The sequence below is a fragment of the Bombina bombina genome, chromosome 4 (assembly GCF_027579735.1).
Source record: "Bombina bombina isolate aBomBom1 chromosome 4, aBomBom1.pri, whole genome shotgun sequence".
NCBI classification, from domain to species: Eukaryota; Metazoa; Chordata; class Amphibia; order Anura; family Bombinatoridae; genus Bombina; species Bombina bombina.
Window position 1 is genome coordinate 904,066,741 of NC_069502.1, and position 27,638 is coordinate 904,094,378.

The following is a 27,638-nucleotide window of genomic DNA, read 5'->3' on the forward strand; positions in this document are numbered from 1 at the left end:
CGTGAAAGGATAAGGGAGCACCTCTCTTGCATAGATAGGGGTAACCTTGACCCTTATATCTATCGCCACTTTAGGGAAGTACACAACAACAACCTTAAAGATTTTAAATATTGGGGAATTAAAAAAGTTCACCCCGACTGGAGAGGGGGAAACTGGGAAAATAAACTCCTAAAGGCAGAAGCTGAAATTATATACCTAATGAATACCCTCCAACCTGGAGGCTTGAACTCTGAGATAGACATTTCCCCCTTCTTATAAAAGTCTCTTACAATATGCGAACATTTTCCAGGTTAAATCAGCCACTTATATAGAAAATACTCACATACATTAAATAAGCAATAACATTTCAATTTATCTTGGGCAAAGATAGTACAAGCCCTATATAAATTCATTTTTCTAGTAATTAAAAAGGAATTTTTATCCCCCTAAAATAAATAAATTAATTGAATAAGCCATATTTTTACCCACTAGCAATAACTCTAGTTATGGGATTGATAATTTCTGATTTAATTGTACATCCATTTTTAAATTGTTAATTTATAAATTGTTGAACTTACTATCCTTTGTTGAAAAGGAATATGTATATATCGTTAATTTTTACCCACTAACAATAATTCTAGATATGGGAATGATGATTCTGATTCTTATATTTTCGTTTCGTCCATTTTTAAATTGTTACAAATTTATAAATTGTTGAACTTACTATCCTTTGTTGAAAAGGAATATGTATATATCGTTAATTTTTACCCACTAACAATAATTCTAGATATGGGAATGATGATTCTGATTCTTATATTTTCGTTTCGTCCATTTTTAAATTGTTACAAATGTATAAATTGTTGAACTTACTATCCTTTGTTGAAAAGGAATATGTATATATCGTTAACATTTACCCACTAACAATAATTCTAGATATGGGAATGATGATTCTGATTCTTATATTTTCGTTTCGTCCATTTTTAAATTGTTACAAATTTATAAATTGTTGAACTTACTATCCTTTGTTGAAAAGGAATATATATATATATCATTAATTTTTACCCACTTACAATAATTCTAGATATGGGAATGGTAATTCTGATTCTTATATTTTCGTTTCAGTTTAGGTAATTTTAAGTTTGCACGATCTAAATGTATATTATCTAATAAAGGCACTTTAGAATTGAAATATATAAGTTGAATTGTGTGAATGCTAATAAAGCAGAAATGATAAGTTCTCTTCCTTGTGTATCATGTAACTAAATAACAACACAGAAACAATCATTACCAACTTAAATAAAGTCCACCTTTACATTGGAAGCCACACAGGTGTTGATAGAAATCAAAAGGAAATGAAGGAACCAATCAAAACACATTCATACCTTTAAAAAGCCAGAAGCTAGCAGGATAAGCATTCTTGATAAAGCCCAGAAGGGTGAAACGCGTTGAATGGGACCTGCTACACTCTACTAAACTTCATTTACTACTGTCACAAAGCTGTGTGACCCTGCAACTTTAAACTTTTCTCCTGACCCTGCAAGTTAAAATCTACCTTTGGTAACTTCAGGGAATACGGTGTTACTGCTAAACACTGACCAAAGATTTCTTCAAACCTTAAGAAGTCTGAGGGAACCCAGATGAAAACAATATTTGGGCTATAAGAAGAAAGGAAAACAAAAAAAAAAAAAAAAGGATAACTACATCACCAGAACGGATCATCACCCCTGACCTCTGAATCAAAGAGAAGGTCAGGTGACTTATCAGAAGCACCAGGAACAAACAGTCTGTGAATCCCTCACAGTGAAGATAATCAGCGGTTGCAACCAGGACAGATTAAGGTACCTCTACACTAATTTGCACTACGTTTTTTAAAACACGCAAACTGAACTTTAAAGACATCAAGGTATTCATCTGTTAAATTAACCATTTCCATTAACCACGATTGCTTTGGCACCTAAATCAGAATATTGGCTGTTTTTTGCCTTTTTAACTATCCAGCACACCTGAGCCAATTATATGTCCAAGGAAAGTAACTGTGTAACTTTATAACTGAATTTGTTACTGAAGAACTGTAAAGCTATTAGGATTGATACATTTGTGCCTTTTAAATATTTAATTCACCATTTATCTTAGAAATTTGTTGCTTGCCATATGTTATCTATAGAATTAATTCCTTTATACCTGAAATTCTAGGATTATATGGTTCTAGTCTGTTTTTATAAGTGTTGTATAAGGGAGACGTCCCTTTATTAATTAGGAAAAGCATTTGCTGTTGTTTTTATGTGTTATGGGAGCAACAGGTTTAAACACAGGCTTAATTCTAACAAAAGCCTGACAAAAAGCCCAAACGTCTGGGACATCTGCCAGACGATTGTGCAACAGAATAGACAAAGCAGATATCTGTCCCTTTAAGGAACTAGCGGACAATCCTTTCTCCAATTCTTCTTGGAGAAAAGACAAAATCTTAGGAATCCTGATCTTATTCCATGAGTAGCCTTTGGATTCACACCAACAAAGATATTTACCCCATATCTTATGATAGATCTTCCTGGTGACAGGCTTTCGAGCCTGAATCAAGGTATCTATGACCGACTCAGAGAAACCCCGCTTTGATAAAATCAAGCGTTCAATCTCCAAGCAGTCAGTTGCAGAGAAATTAGATTTGGATGCTTGAATGGACCTTGAATCAAAAATGGCAGAGTCCATGGTGGCAGAGATGACATGTCCACCAGGTCTGCATACCAAGTCCTGCGTGGCCACGCAGGCGCTATCAAAATCACTGAAGCTCTCTCCTGTTTGATTCTGGCAATCAGACGCTGAAGGAGAGGGAATGGTGGAAACACATAAGCCAGGTTGAACGACCAGGGTACTGCTAGAGCATCTATCAGTACTGCCGGAGGATCCCTTGACCTGGATCCGTAACGAGGAAGTTTGGCGTTCTGACGAGACGCCATCAGATCCAATTCTGGTGTGCCCCATAGCTGAACCAGTTGAGCAAACACCTCTGGATGGAGCTCCCACTCCCCCGGATGAAAAGTCTGACTACTTAGAAAATCTGCCTCCCAGTTCTCCACCCCTGGGATATAGATCGCTGATAGATGGCAAGAGTGAGTCTCTGCCCATCGGATTATCCTGGAAACTTCTATCATCTCCAAGGAACTCCTTGTTCCCCCCTGATGATTGATCCAGAATATTTATCGGTAGGAGGGCCTCCTCCTGAGTCCACAAACCCTGTGCTTTCAGGGAATTCCAGACTGCACCCCAGCCCGGTAGGCTGGCGTCCGTCGTCACAATAACCCACGCTGGCCTGCGGAAACACATTCCCCTGGACAGGTGATCCTGTGACAACCACCAAAGAAGAGAGTCTCTGGTCTCTTGATCCAGATTTATCTGAGGAGATAAATCTGCATAATCCCCATTCCACTGTCTGAGCATGCATAGTTGCAGTGGTCTGAGATGCAAGCGAGCAAACTGAACTATGTCCATTGCTGCTACCATTAATCCGATTACCTCCATACACTGAGCTACTGATGGCCGAGGAATGGAATGAAGAGCTCGGCAGGTGGACAAAATCTTTGATTTCCTGACCTCCGTCAGAAATATTTTCATGTCCACCGAATCTATCAGAGTTCCCAGGAATGGAACTCTTGTGAGAGGAATAAGAGAACTCTTTTTCACGTTCACCTTCCACCCATGAGATCTTAGAAAGGCCAACACTAAGTCCGTGTGAGACTTGGCAAGTTGGAAAGTCGACGCATGAATTAAGATGTCGTCTAGATGAGGCGCCACTGCTATGCCCCTCGGCCTTAGGACCGCCAGAAGGGACCCTAGCACCTTTGTGAATATTCTTGGCGCCGTGGCCAACCCGAAGGGAAGAGCCACAAACTGGTAATGCCTGTCCAGAAAGGCAAACCTGAGGAACTGGTGATGATCTTTGTGGATAGGAATGTGTAGATACGCATCCTTTAGATCCACGGTAGTCATATATTGACCCTCCTGGATCATTGGTAAAGTAGTCCGAATGGTCTCCATCTTGAAGGATGGAACTCTTAGGAATTGGTTTAGGATCTTGAGATCTAGAATTGGTCTGAAGGTTCCCTCTTTTTTGGGAACCACAAACAGATTGGAGTAGAAACCTTGCCCCTGTTCTGTTTTCGAAACTGGGCAGATCACTCCCATGGTAAAAAGGTCTTCTACACAGCGTAAGAATGCCTCTCTTTTTATCTGGTTTACAGACAATTGAGAAAGATGGAACCTCCCCCTTGGAGGAGAATCTTTGAAATCTAGGAGATACCCCTGGGTTACAATTTCTACGGCCCAGGAGTCCTGAACGTCTCTTGCCCAGGCCTGAGCAAAGAGAGAAAGTCTGCCCCCTACTTGATCCGGTCCCGGATCGAGGGCTACCCCTTCATGCTGTCTTAGTGGCAGCAGCAGGCTTTTTGGCCTGTTTACCCTTGTTCCAAGCCTGGTTAGGTCTCCAGGTTGGCTTGGATTGAGCAAAGTTCCCCTCTTGCATTGCAGCAGGGGAAGAGGAAGCGGGACCACCCTTGAAGTTTCGAAAGGAACGAAAATTATTTTGTTTGGTCCTTGTCTTATTTGACTTATCTTGAGGGAGGGCATGACCCTTCCCTCCAGTAATGTCTGAAATGATCTCTTTCAGTGCAGGCCCCGAATAGGGTCTTACCTTTGAAAGGGATGGTCAAAAGCTTAGATTTAGATGACACATCAGCTGACCAGGACTTGCGCCATAACGCTCCTCGCGCTAAAATGTCTGTAATAAAAGAATTAGCCAAATTAAGGGCCTTAATTCTGTCCAAAATATCATCTAGTGGGGTCTCCATCTGAAGAGCCTCTTCTAGAGCCTCAAACCAAAAAGCAGCTGCAGTGGTTACCGGAACAATGCACGCTACAGGTTGATGAAGAAAACCTTGATGAACAAAATTTTTCTTTAGGAGACCCTCTAACTTTTTATCCATAGGATCAATGAAAGCACAACTGTCTTCAATAGGTATAGTTGTACGCTTAGCCAGAGTAGAAATAGCTCCCTCCACCTTAGGGACCGTCTGCCATGAGTCCTTTATGGTGTCAGAAATGGGGAACATTTTCTTAAAAACAGGAGGGGGAGCGAACGGAATACCTGGTCTATCCCACTCCTTAAAAATATCAGAAATCCTCTTAGGGACCGGAAAAACATCAGTGTAAACAGGAACCTCTAAATATTTGTCCATTTTACACAATTTCTCTGGAACGACAATAGGGTCACAATCATCCAGAGTAGCTAAAACCTCCCTGAGCAATAAACGGAGGTGCTCTAACTTAAATTTAAATGCCGTCATATCTGAATCTGTCTGAGGGAACATCTTTCCTGAATCAGAAATCTCTCCCTCAGACAGCAAATCCCTCATCCCTACCTCAGAACATTGTGAGGGAATATCTGATACGGCTACTAAAGCGTCAGAAGGCTCAGCATTTGTTCTTAACCCAGAGCTACTGCGCTTCCCTTGCAACCCTGGCAGTTTAGATAAAACCTCTGTGAGGGTAGTATTCATAACTGAAGCCATATCTTGCAAGGTGAAAGAATTAGACGCACTAGAAGTACTTGGCGTCGCTTGTGCGGGCGTAACTGGTTGTGACACCTGGGGAGAACTAGATGGCAAAACCCGATTTCCTTCTGTCTGAGAATCATTTAATGCCAAATTCTTATGAGTCAAAATATGCTGCTTGCAATTTATAGACATATCAGTACAATTGGGACACATTCTAAGAGGGGGTTCCACAATGGCTTCTAAACAAATTGAACAATGAGTTTCCTCAGCGTCAGACATGTTCAACAGGCTAGTAATGAAGCAAGTAAGCTTGGAAAACACTTTATTTAATGAAAAAAAACACAATTTGCAAAAACTGTACTGTGCCTTTAAGAGAAAAAAGGCATACACAAACGGCAAAACAGGTTAAAATTGCTTCAAAAATTCAGAAATTTTAACAGTGTACCCACTAAGCTTTAGAAGGATTGCACCACAAGTAAAAAAGCAATAGACCCCCAAATGAAAAAACCGGATTGATAAATTGTCTAAAACCGGTTAAAACCCCCTAAAGCACCGTTCCACAGCTCTGCTGTGGCCCTACCTGCCCTTAGGAAGCGATAATATGGGGTTTAAAGCATCAATTAGTCCCTCAGAAGACTATCAGGACCTCAGGAGAAGTTGCTTGCTGCTTGTAAATGCGCAACTGAGGCACGAAAATAGGCCCCGCCCACCTCACTCGATGTTGCTGGGGCCTACACAAAACTAACAAACCCTGCCTGAAAGCCATGTGGGTTATAAACAACCCCAAAGAACCCTCAAGCAAATGTCCCATAAAAAAGAAAACGTTACTCCCAGACACAAAAACGTTTGTCCCAAAATCACATAACAAACTGAGTGCCCACAAAAAATTAACCCTTTATGCAAGCTAGTAAAAACCTCTGATAACACAAGGATTACTGCTTACCCTTCCCCTAATGGGGACACTGTCAGCCTTTCTGAGTTAACACAGTCTCTGCAGAAAATATGACTGAACATTCCTCATTGCTGTATAGCAAGAAACCGTTCCCCACACTGAAGTTTTCCTGTACTTCTCAGCTCATGTGGGAACAGCAGTGGACCTTAGTTACAAATGCTAAGATCATCATCCTCCATGCAGAAATCTTCATCTATGTCCTGCCTTTCTGAGTTAACACAGTCTCTGCAGAAAATATGACTGAACATTCCTCATTGCTGTATAGCAAGAAACCGTTCCCCACACTGAAGTTTTCCTGTACTTCTCAGCTCATGTGGGAACAGCAGTGGACCTTAGTTACAAATGCTAAGATCATCATCCTCCATGCAGAAATCTTCATCTATGTCCTGCCTGAGAGTAAATAGTACAACACCGGTACCATTTAAAAATAAACACTTGATTGAAGATAAAATAAAACTAACAGTTTAACACCTCTTCTCTTTACCCTTCCTGCTTAGAGCCAGCAAAGAGAATGACTGGGGGTGGAGTTAAGGGGGAGCTATATAGACAGCTCTGCTGTGGTGCTCTCTTTGCTACTTCCTGTCAGGAAGGACAATATCCCACAAGTTAGGATGAATCCGTGGACTCGGTACATCTTGCAAAAGAAAGGATAGTTAAGGATCTTACAGATCTTTCCAAGTCAATAGACTAGAGTCCCCCTAATCTCACTGTGAAGGAAAGAGGCTTTAATGAATCTCCAAAAGAATGAGGGGATTGTGATCAGACAATCTGATAAAGGTGGACGTGTAGTAGTGATGAATAAGGTTGATTACATTAATGAGGCCTTGAGGCAGCTTGGAGATGCTGACGCATACTTGGTTTTGCCTAAGAACCCCATGGAAATTTTTCCCAGGAAATTGTCTTACCTATTGAATGAGGTGGTGGAGGGTGGGTTGATGGACCAACTTCTGGTTAATGATCCAGTGACTCCCATTTTCCACCACCTCCCAAAAGTACACAAGAGTTTGTCTGACGTGAAGGGGAGGCCCATAGTAGCAGGTATTGGATCCCTATTAGAACCACTATCTAAGTGGGTTGATAGTTATTTGCAGCCTTTAGTCCAATTACTTCCCAGCTACATTAGGGATACCTCACATGTTCTGCAGTTAATGGAGACTGTGGTGTGGAAAGAGGAGTACAGCTGGTTAATAGTGGATGTGGTTTCGCTGTACTCCTCTATTCCATATATCCATGGTTTGACTAATATAGGATATTTCTTGGACCTTTTTACAGATCTATCAGAGGAGTCGAGGGTTCTGATTTTCAGAATTGTAAAGTTCCTGTTGGAACATAATTTCTTTATGTTCCAAGGACGCTACTACCTCCAGAGACGTGGGACCGATATGAGGGCCAAATTTGCCCCCTCCTATGCCAACCTGTTTAAGGGTTGGTGGGAGCAGTCCCATGTCTTTGGAGGTAGTACCGTCCCTTTGGGCTACATTGTAAGATATGTGAGATTTATAGACAATCTGCTGATAATATGGTCTTCTAACCCAGAGTCTGCCAGTGCATTTGTTGCCAACCTTAATTGTAATAATGTTGGATTACTGTTTACTTTCGAATGGCAAAAAAACAAGATTAATTTTTTGGATATTTCACTCTCAGGAGATATGAAAGGAGGAAGAATAATCTCTGCTCTCTACAGAAAACTAAATTTATGCTTACCTGATATATTTCTTTCTTTCTTGACACTGTGAGTCCACGGATCATCTCTAATTACTATTGGGAATATCACTCCTGACCAGCAAGAGGAGACAAAAAGTACCACAGCAAATCTGTTAAGTATCACCTCCCTTCCCTCCAACCCCAGTCATTCGACCGAAAGAGAGAGAAAGGAAGTAACACAAGTCACAGAGGTGCCTGAGGTTTACAACACAAAAACTGTCTAAATAAACAGGGCGGGCCGTGGACTCACCGTGTCAAGAAAGAAAGAAATTTATCAGGTAAGCATAAATTTTGTTTTCTTTCTAACGACACGGTGAGTCCACGGATCATCTCTAATTACTATTGGGAATCAATACCCAAGCTAGAGGACACAGATAAGGGAGGGACAAGACAGGGAACCTAAATGGAAGGCACCACTGCTTGAAGAACCTTTCTCCCCAAAGAAGCCTCAGCCGAGGCAAAAGTATCAAATTTATAGAATTTAGAAAAAGTGTGTAGAGAGGACCAAGTTGCATCCTTGCAAATCTGTTCCATAGAAGCATCATTTTTGAATGCCCAGTAAGTGGAAACAGCCCTCATGGAATGAGCCGTGATTCTCTAAGGAGGCTGTTGTCTAGCAGTTTCATAGGCCAAACAAATTATACTCTTCAGCCACAAAGAAAGAGAAGTAGCCTTAGCTTTCTGACCCTTGCATTTCCCGGAGAAAACAACAAAGCAGAAGACTGGCGAAAAATCCTTAGTCGCCTGCAAATAGTATTTCAACGCATGCACCACATCTAGGTTGTACAGCAGGCACTCTTTATGAGAAGAAGGATTAGGACCCAAAGAAGGAACAACAATTTCTTGATTAATATTCCTATACGAAACCAGACTTACGCAGAACTACCTTATCCGAATGAAAAATAAGGTAAGGGGAATCACAATGCAACGCTGAGAGTTCTGAGACTCTAAGAGCAGAGGAAATTGCAACAAGAAACAAAACTTTCCAAGATAACATCTTAATATCTAAAGAATGCATAGGCTCAAACAAAGCCTGCTGAAGAACTAAGAACAAGATTAAGTCTGTTTGAACACAGGCCTGATTCTGACCAAGGCCCGACAAAAAGATTGCACGTCTGGTACATCCGCCAGACATTTATGCAACAAAATAGACAAGGCTGATATTTGACCATTCAAGGTACTAGCAGATAATCCCTTCACCAGACTGTCCTGGAGAAAGGACAAAACCCTAGGAATTCGAACTCTACTCCAAGAGTAACCCCTGGATTCACACCAATACAGATACCTACGTCATATCTTATAATAAATCTTTCTGGCAACAGGGTTACAAGCCTGAATCATGGTCTCAATGATCAACTCAGAAAAACCACGCTTAGATAAAATTAAGCGTTCAATCTCCAAGCAGTCAGCTTCAGAGAAACGAGATTTGGGTGAAGGAAGGGCCCTTGATGTATAAGGTCCTTCCTCAGTGGAAGTCTCCAAGGTGGGAAAGACGACATCTCCACTAGGTCTGCATACCAGATCCAGCGAGGCCACGCCGGTGCAATGAAGATCACCGACGCCCTCTCCTGTTTGATTCGAGCAACGACCTGAGGAAGTAGAGCGAACGGAGGAAATAGGTAAGCTAGACTAAAATTCCAAGGGACAGCCAGAGCATCTATCAGTACAGCCTGAGGATCCCTTGACCTCGACCCATACCTTGGGAGCTTGGCATTCTGTCGAGATGCCATGAGATCCAGCTCCAGCTGTCCCCATTTGAGAATCAAGCTGGAAAATACCTCCGGATGGAGTTCCCACTTTCTCGGGTGAAAAGTCTGTCTGCTCAGAAAATCTGCTTCCCAATTGTCCACACCTGCAATGTAGATCGCAGATAGACAGCAGTTGTGGGTCTCCGCCCACTGAAAAATCTTGACTACCTCTGTCATGGCCAAGGAACTCAGAATTCCTTCCTGAGGATTGATGTAGGACACTGAAGTTATGTTTTCCGACTGGAACCTGATAAACCGGGCTGAAGCTGAGGCAAGAAGAGCATTGAAGATTGCCCTCAGCTCTAGGATATTTATGTGGAAAACAGACTCCTCCCGAGTCCATGTCCCCTCAGCCTTTAGTGAGCCCCAGACTGCTCCAATTCCAAGCAGGCTGGCGCCTGTTGTCACAATCTCCCAAGTGAGTCTGTGAAAGCAGGTTCCCTGGGAGAGATGATCCTGAGACAACCACCAAGAAAGTCTCTTGTCGCCTGAACCAGATGAATTCGCTGAGACAGATCCATATAATCCCCGTTTCATTGTCTGAGCATGCATAACTGCAGAGGCCTGAGATGGAACCGGGCAAACGAAATGATGTCAATGGCAGCTACCATCAGACCGATCACCTTCATACATTGAGCCACTGACGGCCGAGGAAAGGACTGAAGGGCCAGACAAGAGTCGAGGATCGAGGATCTTTGATTTTCTGACCTCTGTCAGAAATATTTTCATTGATAAGGAATCTATTATGGTTCCCAAAACACTACCCTTGTAGCTGGAATCAAGGAACTCTTTCCCAAATTCACCTTCCATCTGTGAAAATGCAGAAAAGGTAACATCTCTGTGTGAGAGTTTGGTTGTTGAAAGGATGGCGCCTGGACCAGAATGTCGCCCAGATAAGGCGCCACTGCATGCCCCACAACCGGAGCACCGTCAACAGGACTCCCAGAACCTTTGAGAAAATTCTGGGAGCTGTGGCAATGCCGAATGGAAGAGCCACAAGCTGGAAGTGTTTGTCTAGAAAGTTAAACCTCAGAAACTTGTGATAATCCCTGTGGATGGGAACAGGTAGGTACGCATCCATTAAATCTACTGTTGTCATGAATTGACCCGCTTGAACCAAGGGAAGAATGGAACAAATAGTTTCCATCTTGAAGGACGGTACTCTGAGGAACTTGTTTAGACTCTTGAGATCTAAAATTGGTCTGAAAGTTTCCTCTTTTTTGGGAACCACAAACACATTGGAGTAGAATCCCAGACCCTGTTCCTGCATTGGAACAGAAACTATCACTCCTAGGTCGGAAAGGTCCCGGACACAGTGTAAGAACGCCTCTTTTTATCTGCTCTACAGATAACCTTGAGAGCAGAAACCTGCCCCTGGGAGGAAAGGTTTTGAACTCTAGTTTGTATCCCTGGGACACGATGTCCACCGCCCAGAGATCCGGCACATCCTGAACCCAGGCCTAACTGAAGAAAAAAAATCGGGGCAGACCCTTCATGCTGACTTTGAGTCACTAACGGGCTTCTTAGATTGCTTCCCCTTGTTACAAGACTGGTTGGACCTCCAGGAAGGCTTGGACTGTTCCTGCTTGGCAGAGGGAGAGGAATTTTTACTGACGTTTCGAAAGGAACGAAAATTACTCTGACGTCCCTTCTGCTTATTCCTCTTATCCTGAGGGAGGAAATGACCCTTTCCTTCTGTAATGTATGAAATAATTTCAGCCAAGCCGGCCCAAACAAGGTCTTACCCTTGTAGGGAATTACCAAAAGTTTAGACTTAGACGACACATCCGCAGACCAGGATTTCAACCATAAAGCTCTGCGAGCCAGTACCGCAAACCCAGAAATCTTTGCTCCCAACTTACTAACTTGAAGGGAAGCATCCGTAATAAAGGAATTGGCCAACTTTAAGGCCTTGATGCTATCCTGGATCTCTTCAAGGGGGGTATCTGAATAGATTCAGACAACGCATCAAACCAGTATGCTGCCGCACTGGTGACGGTAGCAATACATACTGCAGGTTGCCATTGCAAACCCTGGTGTACATACATCCTCTTCAGTAACCCTCTCCAACTTCTTATCCATAGGATCCTTAAAGGAAAAGAACAGCTATCCCCTATGGGAATAGTAGTTCTCTTAGCCAAAGTGGAAATTGCCCCTCCACCTTAGGGACAGTCTGCCAAGACTCCTTGATAGTCAACTACTGGAACATCTTAAAAATTGTGGATGGAGAAAAAGGAATACCAGGTCTCTCTCATTCCCGAGTAATACCATGGAAGGTACATCAAAGTATTTGTTTAGCTTACTAGACTTCTTAGGATTGACCACGACAGTCATGTCGGAGTCGTCCAAGGTGGCCAAAACCTCCTTAAAGGGACATTAAAACCAAACATTTTCTTTCATGATTCAGATAGGACACAATTTTTAAAAAAGTTTTCAATTTACTTCTATTATCAATTTTTTTTCATTCTCATGTTATTCTTTGTTGAAGAGATACCTAGGTAGGTAGCGTGCACTTGCCTGAAGCACTACACAACAGGAAATAGTGCTGCCATCTAGTGCCCCTGCTAATGTAAAACATGTGTAACTGTCTCCTATTTTGATGGGACATATCTCTATCGACTTATAAAGCATATATTTTGGAAATAAAGAAGACTTTTTTACAGCAACCTGGACCATACTCTTTTTTTGTTAATGTAAAACATTGTTGCAAAACTGCTGCTATATAGTGCTGCAGACACATGAGCTTACATTTCTGCTTTTCCACAAAGGATAACAAGAACACAAAGAAAATTTGATAATAGAAGTAAATTACAAAGTTGTTTAAAATGTTATGTTCTGTATAAATCATGAAAGAAAAAAAATTGGATTTTATGTCCCTTTAAGTAACAAACGGAGGTGTTCTAGCTTAAACCTGAAAGATACAACTTCAGCATCAGAAGAAGGAATTACACTGTCTGAATCTGAGATTTCACCCTCAGATGCCACCAAAGTATCTTCCTCCTCAGACTTCTGGGAGGGTACATTCGGAACAGCCACGACTGTGTCAGAACCCTTACTCACTGATTCTTTATATTTCTTGTTGCGCTTTTCCTGCAGCATGGGAAAAACAAAATTTATGCTTACCTGATAAATTTATTTCTCTTGTGGTGTATCCAGTCCACGGGTTCATCCATTACTTGTGGGATATTCTAATTCCCAACAGGAAGCTGCAAGAGGACACCAACAGCAGAGCTGTCTATATAGCTCCTCCCCTAACTGCCACCCCCAGTCAATCGACAAGCAAGAAAAAAAGGAGAAACTATAGGGTGCAATGGTGACTGTAGTTTAAAAATAAAAAACACCTGCCTTAAAATGACAGGGCGGGCCGTGGACTGGATACACCAAAAGAGAAATAAATTTATCAGGTAAGCATAAATTTTGTTTTCTCTTGTAAAGGTGTATCCAGTCCACGGGTTCATCCATTACTTGTGGGATACCAATACCAAAGCTTTAGGACACGGATGAAGGGAGGGACAAGGCAGGAACTTAAACGGAAGGCACCACTGCCTGTAAGACCTTTCTCCCAAAAATAGCCTCCGAAGAAGCAAAAGTATCAAATTTATAGAATTTCGAAAAGGTATGAAGCGAAGACCAAGTCGCCGCTGTTTAAAAGCCCATGAGGAAGCTACTGCTCTAGTAGAATGAGCTGTAATTCTTTCAGGAGGCTGCTGGCCAGCAGTCTCATAAGCTAAGCGTATTATACTTCTTAGCCAAAAAGAAAGAGAAGTTGCCGAAGCCTTTTGGCCTCTCCTCTGTCCAGAGTAGACAACAAACAAAGCAGATGTTTGACAAAAATCCTTTCTAGCTTGCAAATAAAACTTTAAAGCACGAACCACATCAAGATTGTGTAATAGACGTTCCTTCTTTGAAGAAGGATTAGAACATAGTGAAGGAACAACAACTTCCTGAATGATATTCTTATTAGACACCACCTTAGGAAGAAACCCAGGTTTGGTACGTAACACTACCTTATCTGCATGGAAAATCAGATAAGGGGAATTACATTGTAAAGCAGATAACTCAAACTCTTCGAGCCGAGGAGATAGCTACTAAAAATAGAACTTTCCAAGATAAAAGCTTAATATCTATGGAATGCAAAGGTTCAAACGGAACACCTTGAAGAACTTTAGAAACTAAATTTAAACTCCATGGCGGAGCAACAGGTTTAAACACAGGCTTGATTCTAACTAAAGCCTGACAAAACGCCTAAACGTCTGGAACCTCAGCCAGACGTTTGTGCAAAAGAATAGACAGAGCAGAAATCTGTCCCTTTAAGGAACTAGCTGACAATCCCTTCTCCAATCCTTCTTGGAGAAAAGATATCCTAGGAATCCTGACCTTACTCCATGAGTAACCCTTGGATTCACACCAGTGAAGATATTTACACCATATCTTATGATAGATCTTCCTGGTGACAGGCTTTCGAGCCTGAATTAAGGTATCAATGACCGATTCGGAAAAACCACGCTTTCATAGAATCAAGCGTTCAATCCCCAAGCAGTCAGACGTAGAGAAATTAGATTTGGATGTTTGAAGGGACCTTGAAGTAGAAGGTCCTGCCTTAGCGGCAGAGTCCATGGTGGAAAAGATGACATGTCCACCAGATCTACATACCAAGTCCTGCGTGGCCACGCAGGGGCTATCAAGATCACCGAAGCTCTCTCCTGCTTGATCTTGGCAATCAGACGAGGGAGCAGAGGAAACGGTGGAAACACATAAGCCAGGCTAAAGGACCAGGGCGCTGCTAGAGCATCTATCAGCACTGCCTTGGGATCCCTGGACCTGGACCCGTAACAAGGAAGCTTGGCGTTCTGACGAGACGCCATGAGATCCAGTTCTGGTTTGCCCCATAGTTGAATCAACTGGGCAAATACCTCCGGATGGAGCTCCCACTCCCCCGGATGAAAAGTCTGCCGACTTAGAAAATCCGCCTCCCAGTTCTCTACTCCTGGGATATGGATAGCTGAGAGATGGCAAGAGTGAACCTCTGCCCATAGAATCATCTTTGAAACCTCCAACATTGCCAGGGGGCTCCTTGTTCCCCCCTGATGGTTGATATAGGCTACAGTCGTGATGTTGTCCGTCTGAAATCTGATGAACCTGACCGCAGCTAGCTGAGGCCAAGCCGGAAGAGCATTGAATATCGCTCTTAGTTCCAGAATGTTTATCGGAAGGAGGGCCTCCTCCTGAGTCCACGAACCCTGAGCCTTCAGGGAGTTCCAGACTGCACCCCAGCCCGGAAGGCTGGCATCTGTCGTTACTTTAGTCCATTCTGGCCTGCGGAAACTCATTCCCTTGGACAGATGGACCCAAGATAGCCACCAGAGAAGAGAATCCCTGGTCTCTTGATCCAGATTTAGTAGAGGGGACAAATATGTGTAATCCCCATTCCACTGATTGAGCATGCAAAGTTGCAGTGGTCTGAGATGTAGGCGGGCAAACGGAACTATGTCCATTGCCGCTACCATTAATCCGATTTTCTCCAAACACTGAGCCACTGACGGATGGGAAGTGGAATAAAGAGCACGGCAGGAAGTTAGAAGTTTTGACAACCTGACCTCTGTCAGATAAATCTTCATTTCTACTGAGTCTATCAGAGTTCCTAGCAAGGAAACTCTTGTGAGAGGGGAGAGAGAACTCTTTCCTTCGTTCACCTTCCACCCTGGTGACCTCAGGAATGCCAGAACAATGTCCGTATGGGACCTGGCGATTTGAAAAGTCGACGCCTGTATCAGGATGTTGTCTAGGTAAGGGGCCACTGCTATACCCCGCGGCCTTAGAACCGCCAGAAGGGACCCTAGAACCTTCGTAAAGATTCTTGGTGCCGTGGCTAACCTGAAGGGAAGAGCCACAAACTGGTAATGCCTGTCTAGGAAGGCGAACCTGAGAAACTGATGATGATCCCTGTGTATCGGAATGTGTAGATAAGCATCCTTTAAATCCACGGTAGTCATATATTGACCCTCCTGGATCATAGGTAGGATGGTTCGAATAGTCTCCATCTTGAAGGATGGGACCCTGAGAAATTTGTTTAGGATCTTGAGATCCAAGATTGGTCTGAAAGTTCCCTCTCTCTTGGGAACTATAAACAGATTTGAATAGAAGCCCTGCCCCTGTTCCTCCTTTGGAACTGGGTGGATCACTCCCATAACTAGTAGGTCTTGAACGCAATGTAAGAATGCCTCTCTCTTTATCTGGTTTGCAGATAATTGTGAGAGATGAAATCTCCCCTTTGGAGATGAAGCTTTGAAATCCAGAAGATATCCCTGGGAAACAATTTCCAGAGCCCAGGGATCCTGGACATCTCTTGCCCAAGCCTGGGTGAAGAGAGAAAGTCTGCCCCCCACTAGATCCGGTCCCGGATCGGGGGCTACTCCTTCATGCTGTCTTAGAGGCAGCAGCAGGCTTTTTGGCCTGTTTCCCCTTGTTCCAAGCCTGGTTAGGTCTCCAGACTGGCTTGGACTGGGCAAAATTACCCTCTTGAAGATGAAGCTGCGCCACTCTTGAAGTTTCGAAAGGAACGAAAATTAGTCTGTTTGGTCCTTAACTTGTTGGACCTATCCTGGGGAAGGGCGTGGCCTTTTCCTCCAATAATATCAAAAATGATCTCCTTTAGTCCAGGCCCAAATAGGGTCTGCCATTTGAAGGGGATATTGAGAAGTTTAGACTTTGAAGTGACATCAGCTGACCAGGATTTAAGCCATAGCGCCCTACGTGTCTGAATGGCAAAACCTGAATTTTTAGCCGTTAGCTTGGTTAAATGAAAAAACGGCATCAGAAATAAATAAATTGGCTAACTTAAGAGCTTTAAGCCTGTCAAGGATATCATCCAACGGGGTTTCTACCTGTAGAGCCTCCTCCAGAGACTCAAACCAGAAAGCCGCTGCAGCAGTGACTGGGGCAATGCATGCAAGAGGCTGGAGAATAAAACCTTGTTGTATAAAGATTTTCTTAAGGAAACCCTCTAATTTTTTATCCATAGGATCTAGGAAAGCACAACTGTCCTCGACAGGAATAGTTGTACGCTTAGGTAGGGTAGAGACTGCTCCCTCCACCTTAGGGACCGTCTGCCACGAGTCCCATGTAGCGGCATCTATAGGAAACATCTTTTTAAAAGCAGGAGGGGGAGAGAACGGTACACCTGGTCTATCCCATTCCTTAGTAATAATTTCTGAAAACCTCTTAGGGATTGGAAAAACGTCAGTGTAAACAGGCACTGCAAAGTATTTGTCCATTTTACACAATTTCTCTGGGACTACAATGGTGTCACAGTCATCCAGAGTCGCTAAAACCTCCCTGAGCAACATGCGGAGGTGTTCAAGCTTAAATTTAAATGCTGTCATTTCAGAGTCAGACTGAAGTAACGCCTTCCCTGAATCAGAGAAGTCACCCACAGATAGAAGCTCTCCTGCTTCAACTTCTGCACATTGTGAGGGTATATCAGACATAGCTACTAAAGCGTCAGAGAGCTATGTATTTGTTCTAGCCCCAGAGCTGTCTCGCTTTCCTTGTAACCCTGGCAGTTTGGACAATACCTCTGTGAGGGTATGATTCATAACTGCCGCCATGTCTTTTAAGGTAAACGCATTGGACGCGCTAGATGTACTTGGTGTCCCTTGAGCGGGAGTTATAGGTTCTGACACATGGGGAGAGCTAGATGGCATAACCTCCCTTTTGTCAGTCTCAGAAACCTCAGGTAATATAAGTATTAACATGAATATTACCCTTATTTGCAAGCATGATCCCAGTTGTTGTTAAATCACTGTATCAGGCTTACCTTAAATATACCAGACACTGTCAGCATTTTCTAGACCTTATCTCTCTAGAAAAAAATATACTGAACATACCTCAAAGCAGGCAATCTCCAGACCGTCCCCCCAACTGAAGTTTTCTTTCCATACTCTTTAGTTATGTGTGAGAACAGCAATGGACCTTAGTTACAAACCGCTAAGAACATCAAAACCTTCAGGCAGAATTCTTCTTCCAATTTCTGCCTGAGAGTAAAAACAGTACAACGCCGGTACAGTTTAAAAATAACAAACTTTTGATTGAAGGTAAAAACTACACTAAGTCACCACAGCTCTCTTGATACTTCCTTTCTTGTCGAGAGCTGCAAGAGAATGACTGGGGGTGGCAGTTAGGGGAGGAGCTATATAGATAGCTCTGCTGTGGGTGTCCTCTTGCAGCTTCCTGTTGGGAAGGAGAAAATCCCACAAGTAATGGATGAACCCGTGGACTGGATACACCTTTACAAGAGAAAGCAGACAGTGCATCAGTTACCGCAGAAGATATATGGGTAGTAATGTCTTGCACTGTAACTCCAACCGGAGTGTGAGAGGAAGCACAGGGCACTGCATGTGGAGACGATAATGTTTGGGACACTTGAGGAGAAAGCTGCGGCATATCTTGAACAGGAGACCCTTGAACTGCATCTTCCTTAGATAATGATGGCTCAGAATCAAAAAGTCTATCCCTGTACTGTAATGTTCTCTCAATACATGAGGAAAAAAAAGGGATTGGTGGTTCAACATTGGATTCAAAACACAAGCTACATGTAATGTTTTGCAGGGCCTCTTGATCCATCTTTACCCCCAAATTAAATAAAAATGTCCTTATTTAATTTTAAAGCAATAAACACAACAAAAAACTACTGTCTCTTTAAACAATAAAAGGAAAGTTTATATTAAAAACTCAACCACAAAGCAGCTGCTCACACACAACCTCAGACAGCCTCTTCACCTCAGCACTCTTTGCTGAGGTGCCTACCTGTCCTGCTGGAGAAGTAAACAAGAGATTACAACAATCCTGACTCAATATTCCTTGCTAGTAGAGCCGCAACAAACTCCTCTATACCGGATCGCACAGAAGGAGAAACTGGAAGTGCGCAACACTAACTTGCTGCCACAGAAAGCCCGCCCTGCTAATCGTGGGCGTAACAAAACTGAACTCCCAGTAGCCTCCCTGTAGCCATCACAAAAATAAAGTGCACAAAAACACAAACCACCAAGTCCGGAACTAACCCGGAGCTGAGCCTCATATAATGAGTTACACATACCAGCAGCAATATCAGCAAATATGCTACTGCTCCTCAAGCCCCCAGTGCCTGCATAACTGCGATAATATCATTAAGATAAATATGATTGATAATATAAAAGTCCCATACAAGTTTAACTGTAAAAGTGCCATATTCTCCAAGAAAATAAAAATTAGGCACTTACCTGAATTCAACACTGCCCAGCAGCAGGGCAGCTCACTTGGTTTGAGAGGCACACCTCCTCACATGGAGCTGTGAAAAGCAAAGAAAGACTGAACAATCCTACTCAGGCTTTCAAGACAGGGCAGCAAAACCTGTTTGGGAGGCGCAGTGAAGATTTTACCCAACAAGTTCCTAATTGCTTAAAAGCCACCACTGCTCTACTAAAGAGACTGACATGGACTATGGCTAAACCCCAGGAAGAAGTATAGCAAACTTGCTCTACTTCAAAATAATAAAATCTTGATTGAAGAATCTTCTTTCAGACACCTAAACTTTACCACCTCCTTGCTCTTAACGTAGGCAAAGAGAATGACTGTGGTTGGAGGGAAGGGAGGTGATACTTAACAGCTTTGCTGTGGTGCTCTTTGCCTCCTCCTGCTGGTCAGGAGTGATATTGCCAATAGTAATTAGAGATGATACGTGGACTCACCATGTCATTAGAAAGAAAACCCATTTCGGGCAATAGCCTCCAACATGCCCGCAGCTGCCATCCGAAACTGGTTTTCGAGGGCATAGCAAAGAGTCAGTTCTTGCAAGCAAAGTGGAACTATACTAGGGAAAGAACCTTTTCAGGTAGAGAGCAGAGACTTAAAAGATAGGATGATTAAGAGAGGCTATTCCAAAAAGGTTGTTGACAAAGCCATTTTTGAAAGTAAGGACACAAATAGAGAAACCTTGTTAAGGAGAAACTGTGTGCCTAAAAAACAGGGAGAGTCCATAGATCACTTAAAACCAAAGTTTATTACATCATACCCCAATCAATATGACCAGGTTTGCCAAGAAGAGACATTTGCTGATATTGATGGGTGATAAGGGTTTGAGAAAGACCATAGAAAAAGGTTGCATGTTTGTACCCAAAAGGAATGTTACACTTTATAACATTCTTGCTCCAAGTATACTAAGAACAGAAAAGAATACTGCTAGCTCATGGAAGCAATTTAATGGGTCATATAAATGTGGGAGAAGGGCATGCACATATGCGACCATTTAAATGTATCAACTACTTTCAAGTCCCTTGTCACTGGAGAAGAGTTTCCAACTAAAGGATGCATAAATTGTAAGAGTACCTTTGTGGTATATATAATTGAGTGCACCAAATGTCTAAAACAATATACAGGCAGAACCACTAGAGAGGTTGGTAAACTTAGAGAACATTTGTCATATATCTCTAGTGAACGAGCTTGTTCTGCACTTTCAGAACATTTAATTGATGTTCACCACAAGAATGTAATTACTTTTATATGGCAAGCCATAGAACAAGTCAAGAGACCACCAAGGGGAGGTGACAAGCTTCCCATACTCTGTAGACAGGAGACCTATTGGATCTTCAGAACTCATTGTCTATTGCCTCAGGGCTTAAACTCGGAGTTCGACATAATTTTTGGCAGAGGTGAAGCTTGCTACCACCCTTGAGCTCTCTTCACTGGTCTAATCATGATTCATGTAAATGGGTACTCTCTATATATCTAAGAACCTAATGTGGTATATTGTGATTAAGAAATTATATTTTCCTGCATATTATCTTAATGTACGTTTCGAGTATGCTTTAGGAGTGTTTTCCTGATCGTAGTAGTACTACTATATAATACACAAGTTGATTGTATATGATAAAAGACAGACACATTATATACCCATATTGTTGCTCTTTTGCACCCTATTAGTAAATATAAAGGCATCTGACTAATATTTGATATCCTTTATCTGTATGGGACTATTTATATCCAACTTAATGGTAATTGTGCATAGTTTGTTCATCTCTACAATACTGTTATTATATTTAAGAATATTGCTAAAGACATATGCAAGTATATACATATTGAGTTGGATGCTACTGTACTATACAACCTATCAAAATGCAAATTATGTATGTAAGCATGCACACATCTATGTATATAGTATTAGCATATAGAGTATATATATGCTCTTAATAGTTAATCATCTACTAGAGCTATGTTTTGTACTATGTCCAACAGTATTGTACTATATTGTATTATGTTTTTATTAACCAGCTCTGTTCTCCTCTATAAGTATGGTGTGCTCATAATAGTGAACATATTGTTTAAATGAATTAATTGATTTATGTATTAGCTACAATACTAAATGAGTAATAATTTAATTGTAATTGAAATATTAGTCCAAATATTTGCTTATCTATTTATCTTGATATACATCTGTTTAAGATGACTATGCGTGTATATTTTTTACATTTAGGGTTACATTTTTGGTATTCTTGCTTTTAGCCAATCAGGGAGTAGAGTATCCTGCTTAAATAGGTGCTCCTCAAAACAGGTGTTAGTTTATGATTACGGTCAATACGACCGAAACCAGTCAGACTTTGTTCTGACATTAATCTACCCTAATGTTTCCTGTGCCTTTTTAAAATGAAAAGTGAAGAATTTTTTCGTTTATACAAGGTACGTTTGAAAAATCTTTTTAATTTAACAATTTGTTTTGTTGAACTCCCCTTACAGGCAAATTGATTTTTTTTTTTTTTACAAAGTTTTCTTTTTCTTGTTAAATAGACAGTAAATTATTATCAATATCCTGCAAGTGAATCAATCTGATGTTTCAATACTTACTGCCAGACATTAAGTATAATCCGTTTGGATCAACTGCTAAACTTGTTACAGCATCTAAGTGGGCTACCATCGAATGGATTAACTTTCCTAGAAACAAGAAAGTACGGATAAAGTTTATTTGTAAAAAAAAATGTATAGTTATCCAAAAGTCAACACTTCTTCAACAAATCCATAATTTAAGGACAATCCTAAGCAGTACATGTAGTGACAAACTAATTCATTAAAGCAATATCCTATAAAACTTTGAACTGATTCATAGACCTATTTCTGTAAGTGGAAGAGTGAAATAACAAAAACAGGCTATTATATTTAGGAAAGAACATATTTAAATGCTGAGTTTACAATTACTATTTAAAAGGGACATTCTAGTGCAAAAATTGCATGCTTTAATTCATTAAAGTATGCAATTTTCAACTAGGAAGGATTTAACTTTATATTTTTAACCACCACAAAGGAGTTAAGCATGTAGTTAAAGTCCACAGCTTCTGAGCAGGAAGAAGCCAGTGAGCCAATCGGCAGCCATAGTCACAGGACACCACAAATTACGAACTGCATTCAGCCCGCTGTAGCACTTGTGGCTCCAAGTAAGACTTTATAACCATTTTGTGGTGAATAAAGGGACATGAAACACAAATTTAGATAGAGAATACAATTTAAAAAAAGTTTCCAATTTACTTTTATTGCCAAATTTACTTTGATCTCATGTTATTCTTTGTTAAAAAGATATCCAGACAGGTAGCGTGCACATGTCTGCAGCACTACATTACAGGAAATAGTGCTGCCATCTAGTGTTCCTGCTAATGTATAACACTGTTTCAAAACTGCTGCCATATGGTGCTGTAGACATGTGCACACTCCTGAGCTTATATCCCTGCTTTTCAACAAAGGATAATATGAAAACGAAGAAAATTTGACAATAGAAGTAAATTGGAAAGTTGTTTAAAATTGCATGTTCCTTTAAAACACAGAGCTGGAACCCCAACAGAGCAAAAGTCACAGAACATCCCTTTAAATAGACATGACAATTTTTTTTGTACTTTCTTACCGCTTTCAAATCTCATTGATGCTGTAGGCTTGTCATGGACCATCTTATACCTTGCATAGAATTTTTTCCTATATTTTATAATTTTACTACATAAACACTGCACCACTGATTGGGAACCATTCACCATCTCTAAAGGCTAAATATCTTAATAGATTTCAATACATGAAGTCTGTATACTCTTCTAAAAACATCCAAACTTTCACATACCTGTGTTATTGTCAAAAAATTTGATGTGACGGTCTTCATGAGCAGTAATACTGATTGGCAGAGTCGGATGACTGATGACTCTGTTTATCTGACAAGTGGAATTAACAGCTACAAATAAAAGGAAGAAAAATGTAAACTACACAGAGAAAAAACATAATTTATGCTTACCTGATAAATGTATTTCTCTTGTGATGTATCGAGTCCACAGATTCATCCTTACTTGTGGGATATTCTCCTTCCCTACAGGAAGTGTCAAAGAGAGCACCCACAGCAGAGCTGTCTATATAGCTCCTCCCTTAGCTCCACCCCCCAGTCATTCGACTGAAGGCTAGGAAGAAAAAGGAGAAACTATAGGGTGCAGTGGTGACTGAAAGTTTTAAAATAAAAATATATATGCCTGTCTTAAAAAACAGGGCGGGCCGTGGACTCGATACATCACAAGAGAAATAAATTTATCAGGTAAGCATAAATTATGTTTTCTCTTGTAAGATGTATCGAGTCCACGTATTCATCCTTACTTGTGGGATACCAATACCAAAGCTTTAGGACACGGATGAAGGGAGGGACAAGACAGGGACCTTAAACGGAAATTTGTAAAATTTGGAAAAAGTATGAAGCGAAGACCAAGTCGCCGCCTTACAAATCTGTTCAACAGAAGCCTCATTTTTAAAAGCCCATGTGGAAGCCACAGATCTAGTAGAATGAGCAGTAATTCTTTCAGGAGACTGCTGTCCAGCAGTCTCATAGGCCAAACGGATGATGCTTTTCAGCCAAAAGGAAAGAGAGGTAGCCGTAGCCCTTTGACCTCTCCGTTTACCAGAATAAACAGCAAACAATGAAGATGTTTGACGGAAATCTTTAGTTGCTTGTAAGTAGAACTTTAAAGCTCGAACCACATCAAGATTGTGTAACAGACGTTCCTTCTTTGATGAAGGATTAGGACACAGAGAAGGAACAACAATCTCTTGATTGATATTCTTATTAGAAACAACCTTAGGAAGAAACCCAGGTTTGGTACGCAAAACCACCTTATCTGCATGGAAAACAAGGTAAGGGGAATCACATTGTAAAGCAGATAGCTCAGAAACTCTTCGAGCCGAAGAGATAGCTACTAAAAACAAAACCTTCCAAGATAGAAGCTTAATATCTATGGAATGCATAGGTTCAAACGGAACCCCTTGAAGAACTTTAAAAACTAAGTTTAGGCTCCATGGCGGAGCAACAGGTTTAAATACAGGCTTGATACTGACCAAAGCCGGACTAAATGCTTGAACGTCTGGGACATCTGCCAGACATTTGTGTAGTAGAATAGTCAAAGCAGATATTTGTCCCTTTAAGGAACTAGCTGATAATCCCTTCTCCAAACCTTCTTGGAGAAAAGACAATATTCTAGGAATCCTAATCTTACTCCACGAGTAACCTTTGGATTCACACCAATAAAGATATTTGCGCCAAATCTTATGATAGATCTTCCTGGTGACAGGCTTTCTAGCCTAAATCAGGGTATCCATGACCGACTCAGAGAAACCACGCTTTGATAGAATCAGGCGTTCAATCTCCAAGCAGTCAGACGCAGAGAAATTAGGTTTGGATGCGTTAACAGACCTTGGATTAGAAGGTCCCGCCTCATTGGCAGAGTCCACGGTGGAACCGAGGACATGTTCACTAGGTCTGCATACCAAGTCCTGCGTGGCCACGCAGGTGCTATCAGAATCACCGAAGCTCTCTCCTGCTTGATTCTGGCAACCAGACGTGGGAGGAGAAGAAACGGTGGAAATACATAGGCCAGATTGAAGGACCAAGGCATTGCTAAAGCATCTATCAGTACCGCCTTGGGATCCCGGGACCTGGACCCGTAACGAAGAAGTTTGGCATTCTGACGGGACGCCATCAGATCCAATTCTGGTGTGCCCCATAGCTGAAACCGCTGGGCAAATACCTCCGGATGGAGTTCCCACTCCCCTGGATTAAAAGTCTGACGATTTAGCAATCCACATCCCAGGAGTGGAGAATTGGGAGGCGGATTTCCTGAGAGATGGCAAGCGTGATCTTCTGCCCATCGGATTATTTTGGTTACCTCCATCATCGCTAGAGAACTCCTTGTTCCTCCTTGATGATTGATATAAGCTACAGTCGTGATGTTGTCCGACTGAAACCTGATGAATTTGGCCTCAGCAAGCTGAGGCCACGCCTGAAGTGCATTGAATATCGCTCTCAGTTCTAGAATGTTTATCGGAAGAAGAGATTCCTCCCGAGACCGATTACCACCATACACTGAGCCACTGATGGCTGAGGAATGGAATGAAGAGCTCGGCAAGTGGTTAAGAGTTTTGATTTTCTGACCTCCGTCAGAAATATTTTCATTTCTACCGAGTTTATCAGAGTCCCTAGGAAGGAAATTCTTGTGAGAGGGAAGAGAGAACTCTTTTTTTTATGTTCACCTTCCACCCGTGAGATCTCAGAAAATCCAACACGATGTCCGTGTGAGCCTTGGCTAGCTGGAAAGTGGACGCCTGAATTAAGATGTCGTTTAGATAAGGCGCCACTGCTATGCCCCGTGGTCGTAGAACCGCCAGAAGGAACCCTAGCACCTTCGAGAAAATTCTGGGAGCCGTGGCCAACCCGAAGGGAAGGGCCACAAACTGGTAAGGCGAATCTGAGAAATTGATGATGATCTCTGTGAATAGGGATGTGTAGATACGCATCCTTTAGGTCCACGGTAGTCATATATTGACCCTCCTGGATCAGAGGTAGAATAGTCCGAATAGGCTCCATCCTGAATGATGGAACTTTGAGGAACTTGTTTAGAATTTTGAGATCCAAGATTGGTCTGAAAGTTCCCTCTTTTTTGGGAACCACAAACAGGTTTGAGTAAAACCCTAGCCCCTGTTCCTCTGTTGGGACTGGGCGGATCACCCCCATGGTATGAAGGTCTTCTACACAGCGTAAGAACGCCTCTTTCTTTGTCTGGTTTGCAGACAATCAAGAAGTGTGAAATCTCCCAATCGGAAGGGAGTCTTTGAATTCCAGAAGATATCCCTGGGACACAATTTCTAAAGCCCAGGGATCGTGAACATCTCTCGCCCAAGCCTGAGTGAAGAGAGAGAGTCTGCCCCCTACTAGATCTGGTCCCGGATCGGGGGCTACCCCTTCATGCTGTCTTAGAGGCAGCTGCAGGCTTCTTGGCCTGTTTACCCTTGTTACCAGCCTGGTTAGGTCTCCAGACTGACTTGGATTGGGCAAAATTCCCCTCTTGCTTTGCAGCAAAGGAAACTGAAGCGGGACCACTCTTAAAGTTCAGAAAGGAACGAAAATTATTTTGTTTGGTCCTCATCTTATTAGATCTATCCTGAGGGAGGGCATGACCTTTCCCTCCAGTGATGTCTGAAATAATCTCTTTCAGTTCAGGCCCAAATAGGGTCTTTCCTTTGAAAGGGATGTTCAAAAGTTTAGATTTAGATGACACATCAGCAGAGCAGGACTTAAGCCATAACGCCCTGCATGCTAAAATGGCAAAACCTGAATTCTTTGCCGCTAATTTAGCCAGTTGAAATGCGGCATCTGTAATAAAAGAATTAGCCAACTTAAGGGGCCTTAATTCTGTCCATAATCTCCTCTAATGGAGTCTCCATCTGAAGAGCCTCTTCTAGAGCCTCAAACCAGAAAGCAGCTGCAGTAGTTACAGGAACAATGCAAGCAATAGGTTGGAGAGAAAAACCTTCATGAACAAAAATTTTCTTCAGGAGACCCTCTAATTTTTTTATCCATAGGATCTTTGAAAGCACAACTGTCTTCGATAGGTATAGTTGTATGCTTAGACAGAGTAGAAATAGCTCCCTCCACCCTAGGAACTGTCTGCCACGAGTCCCGCATGGTGTCAGATATGGGAAACATTTTCTTAAAAACAGGAGGGGGAGTGAACGGAATACCTGGTCTATCCCACTCCTTAGCAATAATATTCACAATCTTCTTAGGGACTGGAAAAACATCAGTGTAAACAGGAACCTCTAAGTATTTATCCATTTTACACAATTTCTCTGGGACCACTATAGGGTCACAATCATCTAGAGTCGCTAATACCTCCCTAAGCAATAAGCGGAGTTGTTCAAGCTTAAATTTAAAGGCCGTCATATCAGAATCTGTCTGAGGAAGCGTCTTTCCTGAATCAGAAATTTCTCCCTCAGATAACAAATCCCTGACCCCTACTTCAGAGCATTGTGAGGGCATATCAGATATGGCTACTAAAGCGTCAGACGGCTCAGCATTTTTCTTTAACCCAGAGCTGTCCCGCTTTCCTTGTAAACCAGGCAGTTTGGATAAAACCTCTGTGAGGGTTGTATTCAGAACTGTGGCCATGTCTTGTAAAGTAAATGAATTCAACGCACTAGAGGTACTTGGCGTCACTTGTGCGGGTGTTACTGGTTGTGACACTTGCGGAGAGCTAGATCGCGAACCCTCATTTACCTCTGACTGAAAATCAACTATTGCTCTGTTTTTAAGTGCTAATATATGTTCTTTATAGTTAATAGACATATCAGTACAATTGGGACACATTCTAAGAGGGGGTTCCACAATGGCTGCCA

General features: G+C 41.9%; 1 protein-coding gene across 2 annotated transcripts in view; it reads right to left on the reverse strand.

Moving 5' to 3' along the window:
- The window catches only part of STRN (striatin), a 574,950-nt gene that overhangs the window by 12,430 nt on the left and 534,882 nt on the right, over positions 1 to 27,638 (reverse strand). For both annotated transcript variants that reach the window (XM_053711828.1, XM_053711827.1), the window contains 2 exons: positions 23,056 to 23,163; positions 21,804 to 21,890 (listed from right to left, as the gene is read on the reverse strand). In XM_053711828.1, coding sequence (XP_053567803.1) covers positions 21,804 to 21,890; positions 23,056 to 23,163 — 195 coding nt within the window. The remainder of the gene's footprint in view (positions 1 to 21,803; positions 21,891 to 23,055; positions 23,164 to 27,638) is intronic.